This window comes from Mirounga leonina, unplaced genomic scaffold (genome assembly GCF_011800145.1).
Source record: "Mirounga leonina isolate KUSES-001 unplaced genomic scaffold, KU_Mleo_1.0 Mir_366, whole genome shotgun sequence".
NCBI lineage: Eukaryota > Metazoa > Chordata > Mammalia > Carnivora > Phocidae > Mirounga > Mirounga leonina.
In genome coordinates this window covers 28438430-28459239 of record NW_023270709.1, presented here as the reverse complement: position 1 = coordinate 28459239, position 20810 = coordinate 28438430, and the positions used below count along the sequence as shown (strand labels likewise).

The 20810-nt window shown below is 50.9% G+C and overlaps 1 protein-coding gene across 2 annotated transcripts; it reads left to right on the top strand.

The window, feature by feature from the left end:
- The first annotated feature begins 2254 nt into the window (after positions 1-2254).
- On the top strand, positions 2255-11995 carry LOC117997538 (glutathione peroxidase 6-like). Of its 2 annotated transcripts, none has more exons than XM_034985911.1 (5): positions 2255-2332; positions 5427-5580; positions 9904-10021; positions 10493-10592; positions 11789-11995. In XM_034985911.1, the coding sequence occupies exons 1-5, from the start codon at positions 2255-2257 to the stop codon at positions 11993-11995; spliced, it is 657 nt and encodes a 218-aa protein (XP_034841802.1). The 2 variants fall into 2 exon arrangements, with proteins under 2 accessions (XP_034841802.1, XP_034841801.1); XM_034985910.1 differs by having other exon boundaries at positions 2255-2338.
- The last annotated feature ends 8815 nt before the right edge of the window (positions 11996-20810 follow it).

Genomic DNA, 20810 nt, shown 5'->3' with positions numbered 1-20810 from the left:
AAAGTATTGGCTCAGATTTTACCTAAAATGTCAAGAATTGACACCTCAGTGGGTGGATTTTGGGTGATGGAGCCAGTTCAATAGGCCAGAAATATAACATTTATGGAGGGAAGTATACGCCTGGAAATTTGTCCAGTGTCACATCAGAGTGCTCCATGGGAGAATTTCAAATTAACGGTTTAAGAATTAGGGAGGAACCAAAGCATTTTTAACATAAGAGTGATGTCAACAAAGTTGATCTTTAGAAAATTACACAACAGAGGGGCTCAGCCGGTGAAGCGTCTGCCTTCAGCTCAGGTCAGGATCCCGGGGTCCTGGGACCGAGGCCCCCCCCCCCCGCAGGCTCCCTGCTCAGCGGGGAGTCTGCTTCTTCCTCTCCCTCTGCACCCCCCTCATGCTTCTCTCTCTAATAAATAAGTAAAATCTTTAAAACAAATCATACAGCAGAGGCAGAGTGTGGGGAAGAAGGAGACAAGCGAACGGGCAAAAGCAAGATTCCTGGAAGCAGGTCGGGGAAGCGGGCTCTGGAGGACGGAGGGGGAATTGTAGCTCCGAGATACCGTCCAGCGCACCAGAGACACGTTCCTCCTGCCCGGCGTGCGCTCCACGCCCTCACTCCTCGCTGCTGGAGGCCGAGACCACGGTGCCCAGAAGTTCGTCCGGACCGTTGGAGCGGGAGCCTGGGCCGCTGGAGCTTCAGCCGATGGACCCGCCGCGGAGCTGTCGAGAAGCGTCTCCCCGTGATTGCAAGACGAGCACGTGTACAGGCCTCAGGGAACCGGAGCGGAGCGGGGCCCGACAGCAGCAACCCAGGCTGGCTTTCATTCGCCACCACGTCCCGAGCTTTCCTGCGGCCTCAGTTTCCTCAAGCGTAAAGCCGAGGGTGGGAATGGTTGCTCACCTGCGCCCTGCGCGCGTCTGAGTCCTTTCCAGGAACGATCCCTGCTCAAAGCGGCCCCAGCAGGCCGACTCCAGTAATTAGCCCGATTTTACAGATGGGAAAACCAAGGCCCAGAGACACCAACTGTGGCTGAGTCAAGGAGCTGGTCACACACAGGTCTTGACGTCAGTGGTCTCTCTGTCACCTCAGTCTCAGCTCCAGCCCTTTTTGTGAACCGGGACCGGGGAGAGGCCAAAGAGCCTGGCAGCGTGCCTAGGTCTGTGCCCGACGGCGCCTTCTGCAAACGCCCTGGGAACGCGCAAGGCAGGATCGGGCGCCAGCGACCAGGCCAGTGTACAGGCCTTTGAGAAGAGCCCAGAAATCTGCGCCAACAGCGGGCGTGGCTTCCAAGGGGTTCCCAAGAATTCAGCGCGAGCCCGCCTTCAGTTCCAGGAGCGCAGCGCGCCCTGTGCGCCAAGCTGCCCGCGCCGGGCCGCGAGGGGCTTCGCGCTCCGAAGGAAGGCGTACCCCCCAGGGCACGAGGGACTTCAGCACAGCCCGGCCGGCCGTGAAACCCGGGGGGCCGCTCTCAGCGGGCTGGGGTCGCCTTCCGCGCGCTGCCAGGGCCTCACCGCAGGGCGTGGGAGGGAGCGGGCAGAGACGACCGCAGCGAAGGACGCTGCAGCCCGGGGCCGTGCGGACTCACAGGTCGGGGCTTTGTCCCGGTGTCTCCCCTCGGCGGATGTGCCCCCCGCGGGCCCCGCCAGCAAGCTCCCGGCCAGGGAACGGGTGGCCGGGCAGAGCGCGTGACACACTCTGGCCCCGCGGCCGGGCTTCGTCGTTAGGAGACAGCGTGCTGTGACTCAGTGACGGAAGCTTGAGAGACGGGACGGGACGGGGGGTGAACGTCACCCGGGACCACGATGCTCAGACTTTACTGTGCACATACATCGGGGGACGGTCTGATTCTGATTCCGTGGGTGCGGAGCGAGCCCCTAGGAGGCGCGGGCCCCTTGGGGAGGGTGGACACAGCCCTTCCGGTTCCAGGGAGAGAGGCCTCCACCGCCACCGCCACCGCCACCCGCCGGGACCCGTGCAGGTCCCCTCCCGAGCGCACGCGGGCTGGGGGAGGGGAGGCGGCGCGGCGCGGCCGGGGGAGGGGGCGCGAGGGCTGCGGAGAAGGTCGGTGGGGAGGGGGGGGGGGGGGGGGGGGGCCGGGGGGGGGGGGCGGGGGCATGCGCGTGCGCGCGTGTGCGCGCGTGCACGCTGCTCTGCGATTGGAGCGCGCGTCTTGGCTCCGAGCCCACCAGGGCCTCAAAAGGGGCCGAGGCGCCCCGGGCGCCGCAGACCCGCCTGGCCCTGGGCGCACGAGCCATGCTCCCGCAGCTCTGGGCTTGGTGGCTTTTCCCGCTGTTCCTGGCCCGCCGCGCCCAGCCGACCCAGCAGGTGAAGGTGAGTGTCCCGCTGCGGACCCAGCGGACCGCAGCACCTGATGCCGGGCCTGGTCTCGGGGGACGCGAGGAGTCCTCCCTCGCCCTCCCCAAGGCCGGGACCCGCCTCCCGAGCTCTGCAGACCCCGCCGCTGCGTCTCCGAGGCGGGGGCTCCGCGAAGCCGACTCCCTTCCGCCGACCTTCGCCGTCCCCGGGCGGTCGTGGAGCCGCAGGTGGACGGGGGGCCGAGGCTGCTGTGCCCGCCGCCGCTGCCCCTGCTCTGAGCTCGGGGCAGCCTTGTGAGTCCGGGAAACGGGACACGCAGGGGCAAGGGGAGTGGGAGGGAGGGAGGCTGCCCGGCTTCCTCAGGGAGCTGAGACCCGGGGCAGGGGGAGAGCAGCTAGCTGATGCTGGAATGTACTCGGGGGAGTGTCAGGGTCAGCGAAGAGGGGCTTCCCCCCTCCCCCGGGGGATAATAAAGCCCAGAAGGCCAGGGGAGCTGTTGGCCAACTTTAATTTTAGGGGAGGTGGGGAGTGGGGTGGGGGGGGGGGTAGTGGGGGAGAACAAAGCTCGGACCAGAGTAAGAGGATTTGCTCTTAGCTTTCGGTGGTGCCCTAGATCGCCTGTTGCCCTTGGGGAAAAAATCTCCCCCTGGAGGTCAGTAGCCACCCTGTAAGAGACGTTAGTATGTATTTGCCTTAGGACGCAGGGTGGGGATTCCAGTGGGTGACGTGAGGTACCAACAGGTTTTAACTTTAAAACCAGACAAATTCATTCAAAAACTCAGCCTCACTTGTGGATTTTAACCAGTTACATGTCTTTTATTGGCTTCCTCCCCCCCCCCCCCATAGAAGGTGGAGAATATCCGTGGTTGAGTGCAGTGATCCCCAGACAAGAATCATCTGGGGGGCTTGTTAAAGCACAGGGTGCTGGGTCCCACCTGATGTGGGGCAGTGAGCGAAGAGTCAAGAAAGCTTTCTTGAGACGTTTTCAGTGCAAAAAGATGCTTTATTATAGCACGGGGACAGGACCCGTGGGCAGGACGAGCTGCACTGGAGCTGTGAGGAGTGATTGATTACATACTTTTTAGTTAGTGGTGGTTACGGATAGCATAAATGTCTAAGGAATTTGGAAGCAAGGCTTCCAGGACCTTGAGGGGCTAGCTGCTGTTAGGATAAAGTTATTTACTACTGCCTAGTAAAACATTAGTCATGAGACCCTTAAGATGTCTATCAGTGGGCCATGTGCTTGGAGGATTGCTGGTTTTACGGTTACAAAAGTGAAGTTACACTAACCAGAGCAAAGCTATAGTGGTAAAATGTTAAAGGAGCTGTAGGAGTGTTAAAATCTGTATGCCTCAGGAACTCTGCCTGGAGACTGGGAGCTGAGCTGAAGCAAAGCCCCGCCTTCGTTCCTTTTCTCCAATCCCCACCCACAAAGTTTCTGATTCAGCGGATCTCAGGAGAACCAGGGACTTGCATTTCTTTTTTTTGTTTTAATTCAAGTTAGTTAACATATAGTGAAGTATTGGTTTCAGGAGTAAAATTTAGTGATTCGTCACTTACATACAACACCCAGAGCTCATCACAGCAGGTGCCCTCCTTAATGCCCATCCCCCATCTAGCCCATCCCCCACCCACCTCCCCTCCAGCAACCCTCAGTTTGTTCTCTTAACTATAGAGTCTTACGGTTTGCCTTCCTCTCTGTTTTTATCTTATTTTATCTTTTCCTTCCCTTCCCCTATGTTCCACTGTTTTGTTTCTGAAATTCCACATATGAGTGAAACCATACGATAACTGTCTTTCTCTGACTTATTTTGCTCGGCATAATACCCTGTAGTTCAATCCATGTCGTTGCAAATGTCAGGATTTCATTCTTTTTGATGGCTGAGTACTATTCCATTGTGTGTGTGTGTGTGTGTGTGTGTATATTGCATCTTCTTTATCCAGTCATCTGTCGATGGACATCTGGGCTCTCCTCATAGTTTGACTATTGTTGATAATGCTGCTATAAACATTGGGATGCATGTACTCCTTTGAATCTGTATTTTTGTATCTTTGGGATAAATACCCAGTAGTGCAATTGCTGGGTCATAAGGTAGCTCTATTTTCAACTTTTTGAGGAACCTCCGTACTGTTTTCCAGAGTGGCTGCACCAGCTTGCATTCCCACCAACAGTGTAGGAGGGATCCCCTTTCTCCGCATCCCCGCCAACATCTGTCGTTTCCTGACTTGTTAATTTTAGCCATTTTGACTAGTGTGAGGTGGTATCTCATTGTGGTTTTCATTTGTATTTCCCTGATGATGTGGAGCATCTTTTCATGTGTCTGTTGGCCATCTGGATGTCTTCTTTGGAGACGTGTCTCAGGAACTTGCATTTCTAATATGCCTTGGTGACACTTGTTCAGGTCTTCAAACTGCTCTGAGTGCTCTGTTTTTGGGTCCCTGGGACGTGTAAGATGATGCTCAAAGACCAGCATTTGTAAGACCATCTCCCCTCTCTGAAATAAAAACAAGGCAGCCTATGGGGGGCGTCCAGGTCTATGTCCGCCACTGCTGCCTGCTTGGGGGGCAATTCCAGCCATAGAAAGCCATCTTGTGAATAAAAGGTTGCATTTTTGAGTATCAGATCCCTTCAAACTGGAGCAGAACTGACCTCGGAGTCAGAGAGGTCCAGCCCTTCCTGTCTACAGTTTTCTTGGGATTCTACATCCCAGTTCACGGGGCGATATCCATTGAGAGACCAAAGCTGGGATCATCACAATGTGCTTGTCCTGCCCACCCCCTGGCTTTTTTTTTTTTTTAAGATTTTATTTTTTAAGTAATCTCTACACCCAACATAGGGCTCGTACTCACAACCCCGAGATCAAGAGTCGCACGCCCTACTGACTGAGCCAGCCAGGCGCCCCCCACACAGATAGGATTTTAACTTACAAGACACACGTTCTAGTGGTGGCCTCGCCATAACTAAAAATATTACTGGAAAAAGTCTCTTTGGTTCTTAGAATTTCGAGGTGTTACATGAAAGATCTCTGAGCGCTTTGCAAAAGTCCACGCATGCTGGGGGTTATTGTTTATCTTATTATCACATCATTGTGGTTTTGTTACATTCCAGATGGATTGCTACAAAGGGGTGACGGGCACCATCTATGAGTACGGAGCCCTCACCCTCAATGAAGAGGAGTACATTCAGTTCAAGCGGTATGCGGGCAAGCACGTCCTCTTTGTCAACGTGGCCACCTACTGAGGCCTGACAGCTCAGTATCCTGGTAAGAGCTCAGGTTTCAGTTCCTCTGGAACTAGCTTTGTCAGATGGCCATATTCTAATTCCGGAGGGTTTCCTAATTTATTATTGGGAGGAGCGGAGTGAGGGGGGGATAGGTGATCATGGGAGTCTGTCCCCCTAAATCCTGTCACAGCTCCACTCCTTAGGAGGCCAAGAGAATTATCTCCAGATTTGAGAAATAAGATTCTCCCAAAGATTTAATCAAAAACCAGCAGGAACGTACCTATCACTGAACAAGTGGGGTTTGTTGCTCGATGCCCTAAGGGAGAAGGTGTACTGTAGGGAACCATGGGGCTTCTCATTAAGAAAGTGCTAGAAATGGGCGCCTGGGTGGCTCAGTTGGTTAAGCGACTGCCTTCGGCTCAGGTCATGATCCTGGAGTCCCGGGATCGAGCCCCACATCGAGCCCCGCATTGGGCTCCCTGCTCAGCAGGGAGTCTGCTTCTCCCTCTGCCCTCTTCCCTCTCGTGCTCTCTGTCTCTCATTCTCTCTCTCTCAAATAAATAAATAAAATCTTAAAAAAAAAAAAAAGAAAGTGCTAGAAAGAAGTTATCTGAGAATCTGGGCTTGTGTTAGGTGCTCTGGGGAAGGATTCGAGGAATTGAAGCTTTGCACTGAATTGGATGCTGTCAGGAAATGAGGAAATGGGGAGAATTCTGTGACTGTGATTTAGATATGTCTTAATAAATCATATCTACAAGGTCGTAGGAATAAAGCGCTAAAACTGTAGCTGGTAAAGAAGCAGAAGTCACTTACATTGTCAAGAATAGAGAGATGCTTGGCCATTTTTGCAATTTGGACAAGGTTCATGTTTTGTCTGTGTTAAAATATGATTATGGAGTGGTCTTGTTTTTGTCTTGACTTATCATAATCACTGTGACCATGATGTTGTGTGATACTGATGTCCTGTGAAATTGGTTGTTTTTTTTTTTAAGATTTTATTTATTTGTCAGAGAGAGAAAGCGCGAGCACAAGCAGGGGGGAGTGGCAGAGGGAGAGGGAGAAGCAGGCTTCCTGCTAAGCAAGGGGCCCGATGTAGGGCTCCATCCCAGGACCCTGGGATCATGGTGGGATCATGGCTCAGGATCATGACCTGAGCTGAAGGCAAGGCGCTTAACTGACAGCCACCCAGGTGCCCCTGTGAAATTGTTTAACAGGAGAACACAAAGCCCTAGCTATGACCCCAGGCCAGAGTCTAGCTTTCAAGGGGCTGCCTTTATTCTTCTCATTGGCGACTTCTGGGAACAACAGCAGAGAGGACAGATCTTGGATCTTTTGGAAATTGCTCTTGGATTCCACAGCCCCCCCCCCCCCCCCCCCCCCCGTGACAGAAAAGAGGGAAATGTAGCTTTCTCGTGGGTAATCTTTAGTGTGATGGCTATTTGGAAAGATGCTCCATCTCCAAATGTGGCCCGATCTTCTTCTAGATGACTGAGGTGGATTTTCTTTGTGCACTCATGGGGAAGAATTTGGTTTCCATGTTGATCCAGAAAAGGTTATTTAAAGTTTCAGATGGATTGTAATAGAGATAAATGCAGTTTCTGACATGGCACAGACTTAATTTTTCTGCTTTTTTCAAGATTAATGCAAAAGGTTAATTATACCAGATGCCACAAAGAAATGAGTCAAAATAATATGTGAGCAGTTTTTAAGAAAATTTTCCACATGTTGACATTGGTATCTATTCAACTGATCAAAAATATAAAGTCCCATCAATTTGTCTTTTTTTCCCATCCATTTGTCTTAATGGGATTTCAGTGATAAGAAATTCAAGAATTTTCTTTTTTTAACACCACTTAAATTTAAGTATATTGCAATCTTACCTCTAAGATACATGGCTCACTAAATTTTGATATTTTTAAATTAACATTCAAGGGCTCCTGGATGGCTTAGTCGGTTAAGCGACTTGATTTCGGCTCAGGTTTTGATCTCAGGATCATGAGATTGAGCCAGTACGAAGCCTGATTAAGATTCTCTCTCTCCCTCTGCCCCTCCTCATCCCGCTCACACTGTCTCTCTAAAAAGAAAAAAAAAAAAAGAACAGTCAGCAGATGCCATGGTCTGAATGTTTGTGTCCCCCCAAAATTCATATGTTGAAATCCCAGTGCCCAATATGATGGTAACAGGAGGTGGGGCCTTCAGGAGATGTTGAGGTCATGAGGGTGGAACCTCCATGAGTGGGATTAGTGCTTTTATAAAAAGAGACTGCATAGAACCCCCCAGCCCTTGCACCATGGGAGGACACAGTGAGAACCCTGAAGTCTGCAACCTAGCAGAGGGTCTTTGCCAGAACCCCACCATATTAACACCATGATCTTGGACTTCCAGAACTGTGAGAAATAAGTTCTTATTGTTCACAAGCCCCCTGGTCTATTGTATTTGTTATAGCAGCCTAAAAGGACTAATACAGAGGGGGCTGCTTGATTTAGGGAAAAGTTATATTGAAATAGCCCCTCCTGGGGCACCTGGATGGCTCAGTCGGTTAAGTGTCTGCCTTCGGCTCAGGTCATGACCCCAGGGTCCTGGGATCCAGCCCCGCGTTGGGCTCCCTGCTTGGTGGGAAGCCTGCTTCTCCCTCTCCCACTCGCCCTGCTTGTGTTCCCTCTCTCGCTGTGTCTCTCTCTGTCAAATAAATAAAATCTTAAAAAAAAAAAAGAAAGAAATAGCCCCTCCTTCAAAGAACAACAAAAAACAAATGGTTCACATTCACCGAGAGAACCTAAAGACTTTTTAAATTTAATGGTGAAATTGTTCATAAAAAGATACTTTCAGAAGTGCAGATTATAGGAAGATGTGACATTTAAAAGAATTTTGGGGTCACTTTGTATTTATTATTTTTATGTATAATCAACCCTAGGGAGAACCTGAAAAGCTACAGACTAAATCTTTATTTAATTTATATAAAATCTCAGGATCTAATCGTAAGAGCCTAAACAACAGTTTAGTATCATTTAGCAAGTAGGGGCTTCCTTCCCTCCAAAAAGTTAAATTTGAGGGGGCACCTGGGTGGCTCAGATGGTTAAGCATCTGCCTTTAGCTTAGGTCTTGATCTCAGGGTTGTGAGTGCAAGTTGGGCTTGAACCCGGTGTTGGGCTCCATGTTAAAAAAAAAAAAGAGTGAGAACGTCCACGTTTCTTTTGTTTGGGTAACCAGGGTTATCAGTTTATGGTGTATATGTTCATAAATCTTTAGTGTACAGGCAAGCAAATCTCTCTCTCATACGCGCCAGGACACACAACTGATTCTGCGCCTTGCTTTTTCACATCATACAGTATCTCAGATATTCTTCTCTATCGATACGTGATGAGTTTCCTCATTTGTTTGAAACCAGTTTTCCTCTCTGTTGCTGTGACGTCACTTACTAAACTAGAACATGGGAATTTTAAAAAGTGTCTCATTCAGATTTTACTCCAGACGCGGGAATTGAGAGTTGAAGGCCTTTGCGGAAGGACTAGAAGCAGGGTCTGCTGCGTGTTTCTGCCCTAGGAAGGACGTGTTCTTGATGGTGAAAGAGGAAGGCGAGTATGGATGGTAACCGAAGAAACCTACAACGACAGGAGGGCTTTAGAGGAGACGGCAGCAGGTGGAGCTGAATCTGGGTGGGGCCGGCGGGCACTGGGACTGAATCAGTGGGGACTGAGGGTGGCTGATGGTGGAAACACGGTGCAGGCCTAGACAAACAGGTTGGAAGCCCTCCCGGCATCGGTAAGAAGCAGTTTGGATTTGTAGCCTGGAATCCCAGCAAGTGTCCCAGGGAGATGGCATCAGTTAGGTCACTACAGTTGACGAGAGGGTAGAGAATGCTCTGGAGCCGGGCTCGGACTTCTGCTTCCCTGCACAACGCCCCGGTGAGGGGACCAAACAGTGCTCCTGGGAGGATGACTGGGGTGTCAGGTGTGTCATCGTGGGGCACAAAGGGGCAGGGGGAGCAGGTCCGTTTTGTTTGCCTTCTTCTTAAGAATGTTTGATCAGTCAGTCGATCCCCACTAAGGAAGCTGGCCTGGCATTTAACTTCTAATTCCCTTCAGAATCCAGCAGGCCTCCCGCCCCATCCACGGGCTAACCCATCTGTGCTCTCTAGGGGCGCCCCTCCTGGATGGTGCAGTGGGGCCACGTAGGGAACCGCCACACGAGAAAGATGGCAGCTATCTGGATGTGTTTCTGGCAACCTGTGTTCTGGCTTTGTGCTCTGTAATCTCGAACCTTCCCCTTACAGTCCTCACTTTGCGTGTGATAAATGGACACATGCCGAGGTCCCCCGCTGCTCCAGGCCGGGCTGCCCACGCTGCTCATTGTCTCCCCGCAGAACTGAATGCATTGCAGGACGAGCTGAAGCCTTCTGGTGTCGTCGTGCTGGGCTTTCCCTGCAACCAGTTTGGAAAACAAGAACCGGGGAAGAACTCAGAGATCCTTTCTGGGCTCAAGTGAGTGCCGGCCCGGGACCCTGCACAGGCCCTGTCAGGACTTCCTTCCTCCTTCTGCCTGGAGGCCTCTTCTTCTGGAAGCTTCCAGGGCGGGTGGTAGATCACTGGGTTCAGGAACATCATTGTGAAGCTTCGCATGCAACCTTGCGTGGCTGGCGATGCCCAAGCGTGCACTCCGCCTCGAGTTCTTGATGGTGACACTAGGGGAATATGGACGGGAAGAGCAGTGCAGGGCAAAGGAGGGGCTGTGGGAAATAGAAATGAATCGGGAATCCTGACCTTCAAATACTGCCTTCCAGCCTACTGGCTCCCTAAAGCATGAAGTCCTGACCCCCAGACATCTTTCCTTCCTCACCTTCCCTGTCTACCGTCTCTCCCTCTTTATCTCTAACTTCCTTTTGTGGAGTTGTGGCCGTTACCAAACTCCTGTCCTAACCTGGACCCTCCTGGGAACACTCTGGTTCATTGCAGGCATGTGCGTCCAGGTGGTGGCTTTGTCCCCAATTTTCAGCTCTTTGAGAAAGGGGATGTGAATGGAGAAAAAGAACAGAAGGTCTTTACCTTCCTGAAGGTGAGTGACCACCCACCTGCCTTGAATTGGTCAGGTAGGTAGAGATTCCCCTGAAAGCATGGGGTTCATTTCTAGGATCGAGGTTGGACTCCTTGGGAAGAAATGCTTGGATAAGTTCAGGAATCATGGCAAGATCCGTTGTGAGCCGAGAGCTTCAAGTACTGGGAACCGAGTGTGGCAGCTGCGATGGGGACCAACCCCCCTACTGAACGGCAATGATCGGTTCATTCGACCGTCAGTCACAGAATCTCTCGTAGGTGCGAGAAGCTGTGCCACACAGGGAGCCCAAACCTACTAGGGGGCCCAGCCCCTCCCTGGGGGACCCCTATGCAATCGGGGAGACAGACATGGAGTACAGAATGGAGAGTGCCATGTGGTAACTGACCGGGGAGCCACTGAGTGTTAGAACCACGGAAGACCACAGAACCCCCCGAAGTCCTCTTAGGCCACTGGTTCCCAATGCTGGCCTGCCAAACGAGTCTGGTCCTTGTTGGAATTTTCATCCATCATGGCAAACTGAAAAAAACCCCACAATGTGGGGAGTTTTTCGCAGAGCCCAATTTGTTGAATATAAAAGGCCATCATTTATTCGGATACTAAATTAATATTTGGTTAAATCATACAAATTACCATTTGTGTGGTACCAAAAATGGTGATACGATCGATTTTATTTTCTTCAACCTAATACTTAAAAATCTGTTAATTTTTAAATTTACAGTTATAGTTGACTTTTGATTTTTCTTATTGTCAAAATAAATGTTGGTTATTTTACATTAATCTCCAAAAAACAGTTATTGAACTTTTACCAGACGATGAAGCCCAACTCCGGGAACGACTACTCTAAACCAAACCATTTTTTTTTTCAGCTAAGAAAACTGAAGCTACAGAATGATATGACTTATCAAAGAAAACAGAAGATAGTATTTTACTGACGCACCATGATATAATCCTGGGAGGGGCAGACAGGGAAGGGAAGAATATTTTCTGTTTACTGTCATACTCTCTAGCTCTTGGTTGATTGCTAGTTGCTATGTTGGTGATGTTGCATTGAAATATCTGTGGTTCATTGGGAGCATGTCAGGTAGTTAATATGTTGAGACGCAGGATGGTGAGTAGACTCTTCTAGGGTTGGGGATAAAACTGGATCACACAGAAGCAGGAAAAAAACCCTACTATTTTTCCTATCTCTGCTCCAGAACTCCTGCCCTCCAACCTCTGATCTTTTGGGCTCAGCAAGCCAACTCTTCTGGGAGCCCATGAAGGTCCATGACATCCGTTGGAACTTTGAGAAGTTCCTGGTGGGGCCTGATGGAGTCCCTGTCATGCGCTGGTTCCACAAGGCTCCCGTCAGCACGGTCAAGTCAGACATCCTGGAGTACCTGAAACAGTTCAAAACCGAGTAGAAAGGGCCAGAGACCGTCAGAAGTGGCTACCTGCCTCCCACCTAAAGAACATGCTTAACACTGGATCCATCTTTGCTCCACGTTCCTTCCCACCCAGTGTCCCTATAACCAAACCATCCTGTATCACCCAAGTGTGTACATACATTCATGAGTGTGTTTGAAAACAAGGGAAAGAACACCTTTGTCCCCAACTCTCTGCTCCCAAAATTTCAAGTTTTTTCCACTCCATCCCAAAGGAAATAAATGATTCAGACGACCCAATGTCCCTAAAAAGGCAGTGCCCAGAAGTTCTGACCTCTGTCCTTTCTCCATCCTGAAGGTTTAAAGAAGCAGAAACTGGACGACTCTCAAGATCCCCTTTGTAGCCTTTCTCTCTTCCAAGATAAACCTGTGTTGTTAAGCTCTTCCTCTCCCAAATGCAATCTTCGCTCCCCCTGACGCCCTGTAGTTCTCTTTCTTACAGGATCTCTGAAGGCTGGCCTCACATGAAAGGAGGGGCATCTCCATGATGGTGGGTCCCAAAACCCCTCTGGGTCGGACCCTACCAGAGCCTTCCTTGGTGCCTGTCCCTTGTGCATTCAGGCCACGGCACCTGGGCAGGGATGTCCCTTCATTCTGAAGGATGGGCTTTCCCCTCACCCTGAGCTGCCCCACCTTCAAACTCCTTATCACTGTCTCAAATAAAGAGAATTCTGCAGCAGTGGGCTTCCCTCGGTGTTTTCCCACCCCCATATTATGTCTGGGACGTCTTCCTCTCTCACTTGGTCCCTGCTTCCTCCAATCCCTCACCTAGCTCCTCAAACGCCCACCCAGACACCAGGTGGGGCTGGCCGCTGTGGACCGCTGAGAGGGGTGGACATGGGCCTCCTAGAGCCCGCCGCCCCCCTCCCGTTCCGGTCTCCGGGGGACCCACCCGCGAGGTAGCCTTGCTTTCTCGAAACAACAAAGACACAGACGTTCTTCTGCCTATAAAATTCCTGCTCATTGTTGAAAATCTAAAAACACATAAAAACAGGAGAAAAGTATACCAAAACCTCCTCCTAATCTGAGGAGTAGAGAACGTGCTGGGAAGCCCTGTGTGAAGGCTGTTTTATCATCAGAGGTCAGTCTTTTATGTGAGGTCAGATTTCAGAATATTGGAAACTAAGAAAAGCTGGTACCAGGAAGTGAAATGAAATAGCTGTTTTTCTTTTCCCCTTCAAAAATTGAACTTTTTCACATATTTTTTGCACTTTAAATTCTTTGTACTTTAAAATATTATTTTGCACTTGAAAAGTGGAATTTGAGTATCTGTGGTAACGTGAGACTCTGTAATCCTGTTGTATACAGAACAGAATGATCCCGGACTTAAACTTTCAGGAACATGAAAACCAGGGGTGACAAGGAAAGCGACTCCAGCTTCCAGAACGAACACAGGCACTCCGGAAGCCCTGGGACCACCAGCGTTCATGCAGTCCTCAGGGAAGACACAGCGTCCACGCAGTAACAGCCACGAGGGAGACCTGGGGTCTCAGCTCCAGGAATGGGCTGCTTGTAAAATTCAGAGGTAGTAGACACACATGGAAAATTTTATCTTCTTGCATTGAGAAGCTAGTAAGGAAAGAAAGTGGCAGTCTGTGGCCATCGGCTCAGGATGCGAGACTTCCATGGGTCTCGGTAGGCACCAGCAGAGTCGTGAGGCAGTGAGGGGACCCCGGAGCCAGCTTGAGGTGGTGTGGAGAAATGGGTCTCCTTGCTGAGTTTCTTCTGGGTCTCTGGTGTTCTTGAGAACCCCCGGGACCTTAGCAGTCCTCAGAAGGGGTCCAAATCCGTTACTGTTTTCAGATCAGAAGTGTCAGGGTCCAGTCGGTGGGTGGAGGAGGATGGGGGTGCACGGTGTGTGGGTTCAGCCCAACCCAGAGAACTGCATTTGCTGTACGAAAGTGGATCCTCGGGCGCCTGGGTGGCTCAGTTGGTTGGGCGACTGCCTTCGGCTCAGGTCATGATCCTGGAGTCCCGGGATCGAGTCCCGCATCGGGCTCCCTGCTCGGCGGGGAGTCTGCTTCTCCCTCTGACCCTCCTCCCTCTCATGCTCTCTGTCTCTCTCTCTGTCTCAAATAAATAAATAAATAAAATCTTAAAAAAAAAGAAAGAAAGTGGATCCTCCAGGGGAGCAGCGTCCCCTGCCCCATGGAAAAGTCCTGAAGTAATGAAGGAGGGGTCTCGGCTTCCACCGGAGGGCATTCTGCTGAGCACCCGCCAGAGGCTCCATCCTGTAGCCTCTCTGAGAGATCCAGGTTCCCTCCTCCTGATGCCCGCCAGGGGCTGACCCTGAACAGAAAACCAAGGTCGCTCCGGGGAGAGCCAAGACCAGAGAAGTGGGAAACAAACTCCTTTGCTCAGGGAGGTGAGTGTAGCCGGGGGGCAGGTGTGGGGGCTGCAGGCCTGATCAGAATGTTGCCCACGATGATGGTGACAATGAGGAGAATGTTGGAGTCTTCATAAAGGGAGGATCCGCAGATAAAGGTTCCCACTTCTCCCCTCCTCACCAACCCCTATAACAGCCCTTGGTCTCCAAGGAAAGCCACACACAGAACCTTCTGGAAGCGGGCAGACTGCCTAGGGCTGTCTTGGGAGCTCCGGTCCATCACCGTAGTGAGAACCTTCCTATTCCGTCACTGGGATCACCATGACCTCACTGGCATTATTACTCCTGCCGAATTTCTTCCTCGAACCAGAGGTTCCCACAAACTATCATGCCAGTTAGATAAACTTGAGCTAACGGATTCCAAAACCAGTGTTTTCACCTAAATCCACCCCATAAACCACCTAACGAGTCTAAAATGACGACTGCTCTGCTGGTCACAAAACCTTTGAGGAGGGTCCCTGGGCAGGACGGGGGCTTCTAAAGCCCAGAGAGCCGGGACTCAGGCCCTCGCTAACAGCCTGCTCCCAGAGTTGCGAAGCAGCTCACTCCTGGAGGCGAGACCCCAACAGTCTCCCTCGTGGCTGTTACTGCGTAGACGCCACGTCTTCCCTGAGGACCGCGTGAACACTGGTAGTTTCTGGGCTTCAGGCGTGCCCGTGTTCATTCTGGACGCTGGAGTCCCCAAATCTGAGGAAGAGAGGGCCAAAGTCCATCGCGGGGAACATCCGATGTTATCCTGTGGTCTCAGAAATCCTTCTCGACTTGGCTTCTGTTCCCAGAAGACAGAAGCCGAGACTAGGATCCAGGCACACACATTTCCCGAGCGGTTTCAGAAGAGGGAATCAGTGAAGCAGGATGGGGCCGAGGAACAAAGAAGACAATGTGAGATTTCTGCTCGAGATTAGCTTCAGGACAAATCACACTACCCCTATTCCATCTTGAAGGAAGAGGGATGGCCTCTTGTAACTCCGGTCAGTCACTTACTGGCTATGAGATCACCCACGGGCCCCAGGGACACAACCTCCCAGAGGAGGTTGCTCCTTGGGCTGAAGGAGATTCTCCAAAGCAGGGCAGCTGTGAGCCCCTACCAGCCAACACTCAGCACGGGCGGGGCGGGGGGGGGGGCACCACCCCACTAACGCAAACCTGCGTAAGGCCCTGGCGACTCCCTATTACCCTCCACAAACAATTTATTACTCAGATGAGTCCCCCGTAAAGGTCCTCATTCGCTCACGTTTTCCCTTTCTCATCCTCTGTCGATAGGGAATTAATTCTCGAAGTGATGTCCCCTGACCCCAAGCAACAGCATCACCTGAAAACTTGTTAGAAATGCAGTTTTTAGGGCGCCTGGGTGGCTCAGTTGGTTAAGCGACTGCCTTCGGCTCAGGTCATGATCCTGGAGTCCCGGGATCGAGTCCCGCATCGGGCTCCCTGCTCGGCGGGGTGTCTGCTTCTCCCTCTGACCCTCCCCCCTCTCATGCTCTCTGTCTCTCATTCTCTCTCTCAAATAAATAAATAAAATCTTAAAAAAAAAAAAAAAAAGAAATGCAGTTTTTAGATCCCTCCCAGACTCACTGAATCAGCAGCTCTGCGGGCGAGAACAGCAATCTCTGGTTTAAAAAGCCTTCCCGGTGGTGCCAGGACATGCTAACATTTGGAGACCCCTGCCCTGGGGAATGGAGGGTGTGCAGAAAACATTGATATTGTGACACAGGATGAATGAAGGGAATGTCTGCTGTACTCTCCGTGGTTACTGGCGTCTCTGCTCAGCCTCGGCCACACTGTGTCCCCTGCTCGGCCAACAGGTGTTCCTAGGACCCCAGGGTTGACATGGACAATTGGGCCACCCCCTCGGCTTTCAGTGTCCTCAGTCTCTGACTTCTGTCGTTTCCATATGGGTCCAAATTCAAGGAGTATTTTCAGACAGACTTCCTCCTCGACCAGACTTTGCTCAGGCTCCTCTGATCCCCCTTCTCGACCAGGCCTGGACCTTGGCCAGCCTTTACCAAGAATCCTGCTAAGTCAGTGTATCTTCTGCCCTTGATACGTCATCTTAGTGGTGTTCTGTCCACTCCCCTCACTCTGCCTGTTGGCTGTAAGTCCCCACGTGTCCCTGCTGTCTTCAGAGGTGAGTTCAGTCTTGTTCCCCCACTGCCATTAAATAAAGTCTTCTTTACTGTTTTAACAAGTCAAAACAATTTCCCTTTAAATTATCTTCCCAAAGACTCAGACTTACATTGTGATTTGGAGACAAGGAGAAGTCTGACTTTCTCTTCTCCCTTCACCACCCCTCCAGCTCACTCATCCATTGCTCTGACTACAGAGCTTTTTCTTGCCCTTTCAAGTGTCAGGTCAGAAATGTCACTTTCTTTGGATCTGGGAACTTCCTGATAGAGATTCTGCACCCCCGTCACCCCCCCAAATTTTCCCTATGAAACCATACAGACTACCCACCCTTTTATTCTTCTGCGAAAAAGGAAGAGCAACATACTTTTAATTCTTTCAGACACCCTTTGGCCTCTGAAATGCCGTGGCCTCAGCCCTGTGTGAAGCATTTCATACCCTCAGGGTGACACCTGGAGCATACAGACAGCTCAGACCAATTTTTAGATGATAATTTCAGAGGAACTAAAGAAAAGATAATGGAGAATCTTTTTTCAGATCTTTCCTCTCTCTTTCCAATTTCCCCTTTTTCTATTTTTGGCCTCCAGCAGGCAAGTCAATAGGAAATGAAATAGTGTCACCTGACAAATTGTTTTTGGAGAACCTGATACTCTGATACTTTGAGTCTGATACTCTAACCCTGACAGCCTGAGCCCGGGAGCTCTGTCTTCACCTACGAACCTCAGAATCAATCATATACAGGACAGTGGCAGCCTGCTCCAGAAGCACAGAATGCTCAGCTTGATGGGCTCATGGAATAGGTGTTTGCTGTGTTACTTGATAATATTCTGATATAGAAAATGGGAAAGCAAATTGGATGGATAAAGCCTATATAGATAGTAAGCTAGGAGCTTTATGAGATAAAGGGAAAAATTCATAGGATGTGCAAAGTATAGATAATTCATAAGCAAGCTGCTGGTGAGACAGGCAGAATTCATAAATTGTGTTTAAAATAGATACTAAGTACATTAGTAACTTGGAAGAGACATTAAAGACAGATGGAATGCAAGGATTATATGATGGAGCAAGCAGGAGTGTTACTTAGAAAGGAGTAGAAAGATGCATGGTAATCAAAACTCAATGACATTCAGCAGGGCAATTTTTCTATTCCCTTATTAGGGAAAACCTGAGTTTCAAACTGTGACTTCCCACCAAAGAGGGGAAATCATTTACGACTTTAATAGTCTAGGTACGCCTGGGTGGCTCAGTTGATTAAGCATCTGCCCTCGGCTCAAGTCATGATCCTGGGGCTCCGCTCTCAGCGGGGAGTCTGCTTCTCCCTCTGCCTCTGCTCACCCCCCATTCCCCCACCCCTGCTTGTGCTCTCTCTCAAATAAATGAATAAAAATCTTAAAAAGATAAAAATATAACTTTAATAGTCTATTTAAAATTCTAATATAAAATTAAATAAAATACATTTTAATCGATCAGCATGTTCTAAGGGTTCTAAGGGTATCTCCTGGCTTCAACATATATGACTAACTTGCAAAGCTGTGTAGAAACCAGGCTCTCTGTCTGCCATCAAGTTCTCCTGAAATCAGCCACTTTATGCCAGGACGGTTTTGCAAATCCTATCTACAAACTCTAGCCAAAATGTGAACTAACCTTAAACTCTCTATTTCCACTTGTCTTCACACAGTCTAAGAGAGGGTGGTTGATGCGCGGAGTAGATACATGGTATATGAGGCCAGGAAAAAGTCTGTGCCAGATGATCCTAATTGGATTATTCATCAGGAACCAAAGCTCACACCCCTCCTGCATTTTAGGAGGTACCCTCATTCCGGAGACAGGAGGTAGCACGAACATGAGGATAAAAGTCTTACCGTGGAGTTTCGGGTGCCCTGGGGTGTGTGGCTCGCTCTGCCCCTTACAGATCCACCAGTCAGGCCACCCACTGTCTACAACTCCCCCTGTGCAAAAAAAGAACAAACTTGGGACACTATATGCCACCAATTAGGATTGTTTTTCATAATTTTTTGGGCAAATTCAACCATCCTTTATGGTAAACTTGATCCAGAATTTTCTGTCCAGTCAAAAACTCAGATTTGTATCTATTTAGACTATAAGCTTCTCTAGAGACAAATATCAGATTAAAACTAGAGTTTTATCTTTGGACTCGCTGGCTCATTGATGGGTTAACTGAATTTACAGCAAAAACTCTCAATCACATCAAATTATGATTTTGCAGGAGTAGGTTCCATTAGAATGCTCTACTAGTGTTGTGATTGCCACGGTTAGTTACGAAAGGGTTCCTATCTGAGCCTGAACAGCAGTGACACCATATTCACTTGATGAATATGTGCATGAGGAGGGAGGGAACGGTGGAAAGTCCCGTAGAGTGATTCTCCAGTTTCTAGACTATGGTGCTAAGGAGGAGAAAAGCAGTAACAGGAAGGACTGGGTGCGTTCAAGCCTCTGTGAGACAATAAGGTGGAAATGTCTTTTAGGCAGCTGTGTATAACCCTATGAAATTCTATGTGAGAAAGATATTGAGAAGTCATCAGCCTATTTTGGATAGTTTGAAGATGTGAATTATGGAATCGTATGAATATTCTCTCAGAGAAAAGTAGGACAATGAAAGATGGAACCTAGAAAATAGCAACATTAAAAGGGTGATTCTCTCTAGGTGCCTGGTTGGCTCAGTCAATGGAGCATGTGACCCTTGATCTAGGGGTTGGAAGTTCGAGCCCTACATTGGGTGTAGAGAATACAAAAAAAAAAAAAAAATCTTTAAAAAAAATAATAAGGGGCGCCTGGGTGGCTCAGTCGTTAAGCGTCTGCCTTCGGCTCAGGTCATGATCTCAGGGTCCTGGGACCGAGCCCCACATCGGGCTCGCTGCTCGGCGGGAAGCCTGCTCCTCCCTCTTCCACTCCCCCTGCTTGTGTTCCCTCTCTCACTGCCTCTCTCTGTCAAATAAATAAATAAAATCTTTAAAAATAATAATAATAATAAAAGGGTGGGGGCGCCTGGGTGGCTCAATTGGTTAAGCATGGGACTCTTGGTTTTGGCTCAGGTCATGCTTTCCTGCCCCACATGGGGCTCCCCACTCAGTGCGCAGTCGGCTTGAGATTCCTTCTCCCTCTGCCCCTCCTCCTGCTCAGGGTGACCCGCACCCCCTCCCCGACGTCGCAGCCCCGCGGTGACCCGCACCCCCTCCCGGAGGTCGCACCCCGTCCCCGAGGTCGCACTCACGCATGTGCATTCTCTCTTTCTAAAAACTAAATAAATAAAATCGCTCTACAAAAATAAAATTCTAAACTTTGGGACTCCAAATCACGACCAAAGATATGAAAACAAAGGGGAAATACGGGAAGAGCTTGGGTTCGAGTTTGTTTTTTTAACTGGGTCTCAATTATCCCTCGGTGGCTTTCGCACAAAGTGACGGGCGGGTGGGATTCGAATCTGCCTGAGACTGGAGACTAGAGCCCTCACGCAGCGCTTTGGGCCGCTTAGGCGCTTGACTGCAAAAAAAAAAAAAGAAAGAAAAGAAAAGGAAAAAAAAGCAAATTCTGTCAGAGCTATTCCAACGTTGCAGAGACACAAAGGAGGTCAAGCGCGGGTGGAATTTGTGTGCATCCCCTACGGCCTTTCACACGGGCGGCGGGAACTGCATGGCCTTCCAGCAGGAACCACGAGAGTCAGACTCGGGTGCTGGGACCTCCTCTCGACCCCACCGAGGGGACACCGGCTGCTGGCCCCCCCGACGCTCGTCCGGAGCCGAGTGCCCCGCACAGGCGAAGACGCAGCTGTCCTGCCGGCGGGGCGGCGGAGCACGCAGGTGCGGAGGCGGCGAGGGCCGGGGGTGCAACGCGGCCGCGCGCTCCCGGCGCGAGCTGGGCGAGTCCCGGGATCCCGCGCTGCTCCCGCCTCCCCGCCTCCCCCCGCCGCCCCGCGCGTCCCGGCGCCCGAGTCCAGGCCCCTCCCACCGCCCGCAGGCCGCCGTGCCTCCCGCCGGCGCGCAGCACGACCCGCTTCCAGCCCCTGCGCCCCACTCGCCGCGCCAGCGGTGAGACCTCCGGGCGGGGGTGCGGGCCACCGGGGGGGTGCGACCTCGGGGAGGGGGTGCGGGTCACCGCGGGGGGTGGGAGTCACTGGGGGGTGCGACCTCGGGGAGGGGGCGCGACCTCGGGGAGCGGTGCGGGTCACCGGGGGGGTGCGACCTCGGGGAGGGGGTGCGGGTCACCGCGGGGGTGCGACCTCGGGAAGGGGTGCGGGTCACCGGGGGGTGGGGGTCACGGGGGGGG